The 10,508-nt window shown below is 45.1% G+C and overlaps 2 protein-coding genes across 2 annotated transcripts in view; one reads left to right on the top strand and one right to left on the bottom strand.

Moving 5' to 3' along the window:
• nol8 (nucleolar protein 8) overlaps positions 1 to 3,427 on the bottom strand; it is a 22,248-nt gene extending 18,821 nt beyond the window's left edge. Inside the window, exons 1-4 of the mRNA XM_024140989.2 lie at positions 3,312 to 3,427; positions 2,424 to 2,571; positions 958 to 1,020; positions 720 to 798 (exon numbers count right to left, since the gene is read on the bottom strand). Of these exons, the coding sequence (XP_023996757.2) occupies positions 720 to 798; positions 958 to 1,020; positions 2,424 to 2,544 (263 nt within the window). The 5' untranslated portion in view covers positions 2,545 to 2,571; positions 3,312 to 3,427. The remainder of the gene's footprint in view (positions 1 to 719; positions 799 to 957; positions 1,021 to 2,423; positions 2,572 to 3,311) is intronic.
• A 174-nt stretch (positions 3,428 to 3,601) lies between these two features.
• The window catches only part of LOC112073756 (centromere protein P), a 30,052-nt gene continuing 23,145 nt past the window's right edge, over positions 3,602 to 10,508 (top strand). Inside the window, exons 1-4 of the mRNA XM_024140988.2 lie at positions 3,602 to 3,701; positions 3,922 to 4,062; positions 6,323 to 6,474; positions 8,210 to 8,298. Coding sequence (XP_023996756.2) covers positions 3,923 to 4,062; positions 6,323 to 6,474; positions 8,210 to 8,298 — 381 coding nt within the window. The 5' untranslated portion in view covers positions 3,602 to 3,701; position 3,922. The remainder of the gene's footprint in view (positions 3,702 to 3,921; positions 4,063 to 6,322; positions 6,475 to 8,209; positions 8,299 to 10,508) is intronic.

Here is a 10,508-nt window from a genome sequence, read left to right as displayed (position 1 = left end):
TAACCCAGGCCTACAGACATTGTTCAGAAGATACCCAGCCTACAGACGACACTTGTTTGAGAAGATACCCTGGCCTACAGACACACTTGTTAGAAGATACCCTGGCCTACAGACAACACTTGTTCAGAAGATACCCAGGCCTACAGACGACACTTGTTAGAAATACCCGCTTACAAGACAACACTGTTCAGAAGATACCAGGCCTACAGACGACACTTGTTGAGAAGATACCCTGCCTACAGACACACTTGTTCAGAAGATACCCTGGCCTACAGACGACACTGTTGAGAAGATACCCGGCCTACAGACACAACTTGTTCAGAAGATACCCAGCTACAGACGACACCTTGTTGAGAAGATACCCAGGCTACTACAACACTTGTTCAGAAGATACCCTGGCCTACAGACGACACTTGTTCTAGAAGATACCAGGCCTACAGACGACACTTGTTCAGAAGATACCCAGGCCTACAGACGACACTTGTTCATTAAGATACCCAGGCCTACAGACGACACTTGTTCAGAAGATACCCAGGCCTACAGACGACACTTGTTGAGAAGATACCAGGTCTACAGACAACACTTGTTGAGAAGATACCCAGGCTACAGACGACACTTGTTGAGAAGATACCCAGGCCTACAGAACGACACTTGTTCAGAGATACCCAGGCCTAACATTACGTACGTTTGTAGTGAAACACAAATAGGAATATCCTTACTTGTGTAAGAAGGTTTCTCTGGCCTGCTCAATTTGTATTGTTCCACCTTTCCATTTGGTCTTGTTCAGCACAGTCATACCTAACAGGGACACAACAGGGACACAACAGGGACACAACAGGGACACAACAGGGACACAACAGGGACACAAAGACAGTTAGAAACATAACTAATTATCTGACGTATCAGAATGTGTATAACAGATTATGTTTGAGAGAGGATTTAATAAAAGACACCTACATTTCTTAAAATCAGCATCAGTAATTTCTAAATTGATATATCCAAAGGTTTTATAAGGCACTCCTGCGGAAGAAGAACAGACAACACATCATTACAAATGACAGTAAAACTGCTGTGGAAATACAATCAATGTCAGCACGGGGATTATCCCTACGAAGCTCGCCGTCACGTATCAATGTCAGCACGGGGATTATCCCTACGAAGCTCGCCGTCATGTATCAATGTCAGCACGGGGATCAGCCCTACGAAGCTCGCCGTCATGTATCAATGTCAGCACCCCGGGGATCCAGCCCTCCGAATGCTCGCCGTCATGTATCAATGTTCAGCACGGGGACAGCCCTACGAAGCTCGCCGTCATGTATCAATGTTAGCACGGGATTATCCCTACGAAGCTTGCCGTCATGTCTCAATGTCAACACGGGGATTATCCCTACCGAAGCTTGCCGTCACGTATGCAGGTATGACAGTACAGGGATTATCCCTACGAAGCTCACCGTTACGTATACAATTATGACAGTACGGGGATTATCCCTACGAAGCTCACCGTCACGTATGCAGTTATGACAGTACAGGATTATCCCTACGAAGCTCACCGTACGATACAGTTATGACAGTACGGGGATTATCCCTACGAAGCTCCCGTCACGTATACACATTATGACAGTACGGGGATTATCCCTACGAAGCTCGCCGTCACGTATACAATTATGACAGTACGGGGATTATCCCTACGAAGCTCGCCGTCACGTATACAATTATGACAGTACGGGGATTATCCCTACGAAGCTCGCCGTCACGTATACAATTATGACAGTGCGTGCGGGTATTTAAACAGTAATGTTACGTTTCAGGGTATTACATAGAAGTGGGTGAGATTGGTACTCGGCCAGTGACTGTACCCATTTCAGCAGCTCGTTTTCCCGCGTTGGAATCCGTAATCGGTAGATGGTTCTGATGAAAAGGGCATTGTTTGCATTGCAGAGCCCAATAAAGTATTACATCTAATTATTTGATGCTACCGCCCCCTTCTACGTTCAAACGAAACACGGAGTCCATGTTGTGTCTCTCTTATCACATACACGTCTGTGTTTCACACCTGTTTGTCTCGCTGATCAGCCTGGCATTTGGGCAACATGCTGCAGTAGATGGGAAGTAGAACGTAGCATCATGGTGGTAGCATCAAACAATTGGATATAAATAATTTATTGGGCAAYGCTCGGAGATGAAAGTGACCTTTCCATCAGAACAGTCTACCGATTATAGATACCTTCCACCGCGGGATACGTGCTGCTAAAACAGGCACTGCTACGGGTCGTGGCATAACCGCAAAGTTGTTGCTATAGATTGCCATTAGACTGTAATTTATTTATTTAATTAATGAAAAAGGTTTAATAAATTGGGCTACACAGGGATATGATCATCACTGATCTGATCCTAGAAGATGTTGGGGTAGTGTGCGTACATACCTTCATCATCTCTCCTGGTCCTGAGTTCCACATCCTGGACATCACCAAATTTACCAAATCTGTCTTTCAGATCCTTTTGAGTGATGGTGTGGCTCAGGCCACCGATATATAGACGTTTCATGGTGACTAACTCCTCACGTTGACAGATCTGTCAAAGAGAACAAGGTAAAACCTATCAGCTAACTAACTAAAGTTCTGCATCGCTAAACCTAGGTGCGAGACCGATTGCACTATCAACTCTAGCGGACTAAACCTCACTATCTTAAAAGTTGGTGAAGTTCATCATAAACTAACGGAGCCGAGACCAGACTTTGTGGACTGTAGATCCGACTACATTAAATTGGCCCAAGGTCAACAAGTAAAATATAAATGATGAAACTCCCACATATGTTTGTCCTCTGTAGCTGCCTGCCTGTTTTTGTTTGCTGAAATCCATACTTTCGCAATAAAAGTTTATTAAAATAAAACCAACGACTGTTTGCGCATTGCTTTTCAGCGCAAATGCCCGTGTTGCAATTGAATCTCACCAAGGAAACAGTCGGTGGTCGTATTTGATTAACGAGCAACTACAAGAAGACAAACAGTTACAAGGTGGGCATTTAATATTTATGTTTGTTTAAGTATTGACTTTGGTCGAAACGATGTAATCTGAGCTAGATTCCACAAAGCATGGCATCGGCTCCACGCCGTTAGTGAATTTCAGAAACTTCCTTTACCGTGGAGTTTAATCCGTTTATATCAACACCAAAAACAACAGTACGCGTTGACATAAGTACCTTGCTAACTGGACAAGTTGAACAAATTGAGGCAGAAATCCAAATGTGTAAAGTAACAGATTAAATGTGTTAATCGATCCGAAATGAACATATATATTCACAAACTGTTTACCTCAGTGTTGGAAATTCACACGCATCCAGATGGTGGTACACGAGAGTTACACGAGAAGATTCCGGCTACATTTGTGAACACATGTGTTTGGTTCCGGAGTTTCATGGTTCCGCATTGTGTCGTCGGGACTCTGGGGTTGTATGTCGGGGACGTTGGCTTTCAAAATAAAATAAAATAAATCCTTATCACACAAGTATCATATCATTTAACTTCGCTATCTTGGTATTACCAATGTTTGTTGAGTTGACAAAACGTTATGATCTTCTGAGATGTAATGTACCTCCGTTAATTTGAGCGTACGCAGATCCGTCCCACAAAATTATTCCGGAAGACAGAAATCGCGCGAAAGGTCTGTTTTGAACACAAGAGTATTTCAGAGGAGTCTGGCAGGTAAATTAGATCCACTTTGTCTTAAATCTGAGAATATAGATGAGCTAGCTGTGTTCACTTAGCGAGTTCGAGTTCATCATGCTGAGTAACTAGTTCGTGTATCATTGATTAGATAAGTGTGATAGCTAGCTATATGACGGGATATTTATGAGAATAGCAAGCTATCTCTCTTCTTTGCCTTGCAAGAAGGTGCCACTCAAGCCATTTGATTTCTTTGCAGAATGAAGAAGAATCTGGAAAATGTTTACGAGGCTCAAATCAGAGCACTACAAGAAGAGATTGCAGCACTGCAAGGCCAACAGGACAAGAATGAGCGAGATATTGCTATGAACCTTGGAGGAGGACGCATGCAAGATGCTCTGTGAGTTGACATTAGGACAGAATTCCTCAAACTCAGTCCGGGGCAGTGGTGGAAAAAGTACGCAATTGGTATACCTGAGTAAAAGTAAAGATACCCTAATAGAAAATGACTCAGGTAAAAGTGAAAGTCACCCAGTAAAATCCTACTTCAGTAAAAGTATAAAAGTATTTGGGTTTTAAATATACTTAAGTATCAAAAGTAAATGTCATTGCAAAAATATACTTATAGTAAGTGTAAAAGTACAAGTCATTTAAAATTCCTTATTAAGCAAAGCAGATGGTACCATTTTCTTGTTTTAAAAATGTATGGATAGCCAGGGGCACACTCCAACACTCCAACACTCAGACATCATTTAAAGAAGATGCCTTTGTGTTTAGTGAGTCAGCCAGATCAGAGGCAGTAGGGATGACCAGGTGTTTTCTTGATAAACGTGTCAATTTTACAATTTTCCTGTCCTGCTAAGCATTCAAAATGTAATGAGTACTTTGGGTGTCAGGGAAAATGTATGGAGTAAAAACTACATTATTTTCTTTCTTTAGGAATGTACTGAAGAAAAGTTGTCAAAAAGAGTAAAGTACAGATACTCAAAAAAACCCGACTTAAGTAGTACTTTCAAGTATTTTTACTTAAGTACTTTACACCACTGGTCCGGGGTCAAATTATTTGATTTATTAGAATCCCTATTAGCCGACGCAAATGGCGACAGCTTGTCTTACTGGGGTCCGACACATAACGAAAAATACATTGCAGACAAAACACACAACCAGTAGTTCACATGTCAGTACACACACACACAACCAGTAGTTCACATGTCAGTACACACACACACAACCAGTAGGTCACATGTCAGTACACACACACACAACCAGTAGTTCACATGTCAGTACACACACACAACCAGTAGGTCACATGTCAGTACACACACAACCAGTAGGTCACATTGTCAGTACACACAACAGTAGGTCACATGTCAGTACATACACACAACCAGTTAGGTCACATGTCAGTACATACACACAACCAGTAGGTCACATGTCAGTACAACACAACCAGTAGGTCACATGTCAGTACACACAACCAGTAGGTCACATGTCAGTACACACAACACAGTAGGTCACATTGTCAGTACATACACACAACACCAGTAGGTCACATGTCAGTACACACAACAACCAGTAGGTACATGTCAGTCACCACAACCAGTAGGTCACATGTCAGTACACACAACCAGTAGGTCACATGTCAGTACACACACACAACCAGTAGGTCACATGTCAGTACATACACACAACCAGTAGGTCACATGTCAGTACATACACACAACCAGTAGGTCACATGTCAGTACATACACACAACCAGTAGTTCACATGTCAGTACACACACACACCAGTAGGTCACATGTCAGTACACACACACAACCAGTAGGTCACATGTCAGTACATACACACAACCAGTAGGTCACATGTCAGTACACACACAACCAGTAGGTCACATGTCAGTACACAAACCAGTAGGTCACATGTCAGTACACACACACAACCAGTAGGTCACATGTCAGTAAAACACACACAACCAGTAGTTCACATGTCAGTAACACCAACCAGTAGGTCACATGTCAGTACATACACACAACCAGTAGGTCACATGTCAGTACATACACACAACCAGTAGGTCACATGTCAGTACACACACACACAACCAGTAGGTCACATGTCAGTACACACACACAACCAGTAGGTCACATGTCAGTACACACACACAACCAGTAGGTCACATGTCAGTACACACAACCAGTAGGTCACATGTCAGTACATACAACAACCAGTAGGTCACATGTCAGTACACACAACCAGTAGGTCACATGTCAGTACAACACAACCAGTAGGTCACATGTCAGTACACACACACCAGTAGTCACATGTAGTACACACAACCAGTAGGTCACATGTCAGTAACATACACACAACCAGTAGGTCACATGTCAGTACACACACACACAACCAGTAGGTCACATGTCAGTACACACACACACACAACCAGTAGGTCACATGTCAGTACACACACACAACCAGTAGGTCACATGTCAAGTACACACACACAACCAGTAGGTTCACATGTCAGTACACACATCAGCAGGTCACATTGTCAGTGTGAAACCCACAATGCTGGCATTGCAAGCGCCATGCTCTACCAACTGAGCCACACAGGACCAGTTAATTCATCTATGGTGGTGATGATGATGATGTTTCCCCCCACACAGGTTGGTCATGACAGGACAGAAGGAGATGGGGAAGAGAGACATCACAGCTCACCTGAAGACTGAGATAATGGAGATGGAGGAAGAGGTCATCAGACAGACCAAGATGAACGGAATCGTTCTTGTCAACTGCTGTGTGAAGACTATGGAGAAAAGTAACTCATTCTTTAGAACTACTCCTTTGACTAGGTCTACGACTCGGGGTAGGACTAGGGGTAGGACTAGGGGTAGGACTAGGGGTAGGACTAGGGGTAGGACTAGGGTAGGACTGGGGTAGGACTAGGGTAGGACTAGGTCTACGACTCGGGGTAGGACTAGGTCTACGACTCGGGGTAGGACTAGGTCTACGACTCGGGGTAGGACTAGGTCTACGACTCGGGTAGGACTAGGGGTAGGACTAGGGGTAGGACTAGGGGTAGGACTAGGGGTAGGATTAGGGGTAGGGTTAGGTCTACGACTCGGGGTAGGACTAGGGGTAGACTAGGGGTAGGGTTAGGACTAGCTAGGGTAGACTAGGGGTAGGACTAGGTCTACGATAGGGTAGGACTAGGTCTACGAGTAGGGGTAGGACTAGGTCTACGACTAGGGGTAGGACTAGTCTACGACTAGGGGTAGGACTAGGACTACGACTAAGGGTAGGACTAGGACTACGACTAGGTAGGACTAGGTCTACGACTAGGGTAGGACTAGGATACGACTAAGGGTAGGACTAGGGGTAGGACTAAGGTAGGACAGGGGTAGGTTAGGACTACGACTAGGTCTATGAGTAGGGGTAGGACTAGTCTACGACTAGGGTAGGACTAGGTCTACGACTAGGGGTAGGACTAGGTCTACGACTAGGGGTAGGACTAGACTACGACTAAGGGTAGGAACTAGGTCTACGACTAGGGGTAGGACTAGGACTACGACTAAGGGTAGGACTAGGGGGTAGGACTAGGGGTAGGATAGGGGTAGGACTAAGGGTAGGACTAGGTCTACGACTAGGGTAGGACTAGGTCTACGACTAGGGGTAGGGTTAGGTCTACGCTTAGGGTTAGGTTTTCTACGACTAGGGGTAGGACTAGGTCTACGACTAAGGGTAGGACTAGGTCTACGACTAAGGGTAGGACTAGGTCTACGACTAAGGGTAGGACTAGGTCTAGGACTAGGGGTAGGTCTAGGACTAGGGGTAGGTCTAGGACTAGGGGTAGGTCTAGGAGTAGGGTTAGGTCTAGGACTAGGGGTAGGTCTAGGACTAGGGGTAGGTCTAGGACTAGGGGTAGGTCTAGGACTAGGGGTAGGTCTAGGACTAGGAGTAGGGTTAGGTCTACGAGTAGGGGTAGGACTAGGGTTAGGTCTAGGACTAGGGGTAGGTCTAGGACTAGGGGTAGGTCTAGAACTAGGGGTAGGTCTAGGTCTATGACTAGGGGTAGGACTAGGGGTAGGACTAGGGCTACGACTAGGGGTAGGACTAGGGTTTAAGACTAGGGGTAGGACTAGGTCTACGACGAGGCGTAGGACTAGGGGTAGGACTAGGCAGTCCTGGTCCTAGAGTTAGTCGATCACTGAACTGATCAGTTAGCTCAGTTGGTCAGATGTGGTGTCTGGTTGGAACAAAACCCTGCAGTATTGGCAGCACTCCAGGAACAGGGTTGTCTTCCCCCTGGTCTATACAAAGATAAGGGCTCTATCTCAATTAATCTTTCCATGATTCCTCATCTCCTTGCCGCCTCAACTGTATTGGAGGAGAAGGTCCAAAGCTCTCAGACTTTCTCTAATCTGTTTTGAGAAGGAGCCAAGGAGGTGAGGAGAGAGGATGCGAGGAATTGAAGAAAGATGAATAGATTAAGAGCTAAAGTTTGGGGATATCTTTGGTATAATCTCATGTTTTTTCCTCTGCCCTCTTCTAAGGCAACAAGAAGATGGTACAACAACACAGGTTGACGGGCCACTGCTCCTTCTTAGACTTCCAAGTGGAGTTTGAGCTCACTGATGTTCAGGTGAGAGGAATGTGTGGGAAGGCTATTCTGAACTATCGCCTCTGGGGGGGTGCTATTGAGCCAGAAGAGATCCCCTTAAAGGACCCCCCCCAGTCATTTCCTGTTCTAGAGAGGAAATGCACGTTTAGGGCCAGGGTTCCGGTCTAAAATAACAGCTTCGACTGCTCCTACAGTTCTGCTTCGGAGCTGAAGTTTAACTGACGATGGGTTCAGGTCAGGGCTTTGTGCAGGCCAGTCAAGTTGTTCCACATGGATCTCGACAAACTATTTCTGTGTGGACCTCGTTTTGTGCACGGGGACATTGTCATGCTGAAACAGGAAAGGTCCTTCCCCAAACTGTTGCCACAAAGTTGGAAGCACAGAATCGTCTGGAAAGTCATTGTATGTTGTAGCGTTAAGATTTCCCTTCACTGGAACTAAAGGGCCCGAACCATGAAAAATAGCCCCAGACCATTATTCCTCCTCCACTAGATGGCGTGTAATAACCTAGGTATACCACTAGATGGCGTGTAATAACCTAGGTATACCACTAGATGGCGTGTAATAACCTAGGTATACCACCAGATGGCGTGTAATACCTAGGGTATACCACTAGATGGCGTTGGTAATAACCCTAGGTATACCACTGGTGGCGTGTAATAACCTAGTATACACTAGATGGCCGTGTAATAACCTAGGTTATACCACCAGATGCGTGTGTAATAACCTAGGTATACCACTAGATGGCGTGTAATAACCTAGGTATTACACTAGATGGCGTGTAATAACCTAGGTATACCACTAGATGGGTGTAATAACCTAGTATACCACTAGGATGGCGTTGTAATAACCAGGTATACCACTAGATGGCGTGTAAAACCTGGTATACCAATAGATGGGTGTAATAACTAGGTATACCACTAGATGGCGTTAATAACTAGGGTATACCACTAGATGGCGTGTAATAACCTAGGTATACACTAGATGGCGTGTAATCACCTAGGTATACCACTAGATGGCTGTAATCACCTAGGTATACATACCACTAGAATGTAATTGTATGCTGCCTAGAGTAGATTTTTCCCTTCACTGGAACTAAGGGGCCTGAACCCATGAAAAACATTATTCAATTATTCTTCTTCCACCAAACTTTACAGTTGGCACTATGCATTGGGGCAGGTAGCGTTCTCCTGGCATCCGCAAAACCCAGATTCATCTGTCGGACTGCCAAATGGTGAAGCGTGATTCATCACTCCAGAGAACGCGTTTCCACTGCTCCAGAGTCCAATGGAGGCGAGCTTTACACCACTCCAGCCGACTCTTGGCATTGTGCATGATGATCTTAGGTTTGTGTGCGGCTGCTCGGCCATGGAAACCCATTTCATGAAGCTCCTGACGAACAGTTCTTGTACTGACGTTGCTTCCAGAGGCAGCTTGGAACTCGGTAGTGAGTGTTGCAACCGAGGACAGACGATGTTTACGCTTTACGCGCTTTAGCGGTCCAGTTTTGTAACTTTGTGTGGCCTACCACTTCACGGCTGAGCCGTTGTTGCTCCTAGACATTTCCACTTCACAATAACAGCACTTACAGTTGACCGGGGGCAGATCTAGCAGGGCAGACATTTGACGAACCGACTTGTTGAAAAGGTGACATCCTATGACGGTGCCACGTTGAAAGTCACTGACCTCTTCAGTACGGGCCATTCTACTGCCAATGTTTGTCTATGGAGATTGCATGGCTGTGTGCTCAATTTTATACACCTGTCAGCAACGGGTATGGCTGAAATAGCCAAATCCACTAATTTGAAGGGGTGTCCACATACTTTTGTATATTTTGTGTATCTTTGTTATCTCCAATGTTTTGTCATCTTCCGTAAATAGCGGCCGTGAATCCGCCATAGAAATAGTAAGAAAGAATAAGATGAATCTCTAGTAATATGGATAACTATTGAAAGATGACTAATATGCATTTTTCTTACATTGAAATGGACACGGTGCAACCTTTGGTAGGTAGACGGCTGGCAGACACGGTGCAACCTTTGGTAGGTAGACGGCTGGCAGACACGGTGCAACCTTTGGTAGGTAGTACAGATTCGGCTAGGCAATCACGACACAAGATACGCACAACCTTCTGGTAGGAGACACACACCGATGTGCTGACAGAATGACAGAATTCACACGATTGCACCACTCTTTGGTAGGTAAGATGCGGCTGGCAGGATTCTCTCGGA

Source organism: Salvelinus sp. IW2-2015, unplaced genomic scaffold (assembly GCF_002910315.2).
Source record: "Salvelinus sp. IW2-2015 unplaced genomic scaffold, ASM291031v2 Un_scaffold2353, whole genome shotgun sequence".
In the NCBI taxonomy this organism is placed as follows: domain Eukaryota; kingdom Metazoa; phylum Chordata; class Actinopteri; order Salmoniformes; family Salmonidae; genus Salvelinus; species Salvelinus sp. IW2-2015.
The sequence above is the reverse complement of the archived record's forward strand: the minus strand, read 5'-3'. Positions and strand labels throughout refer to the sequence as shown.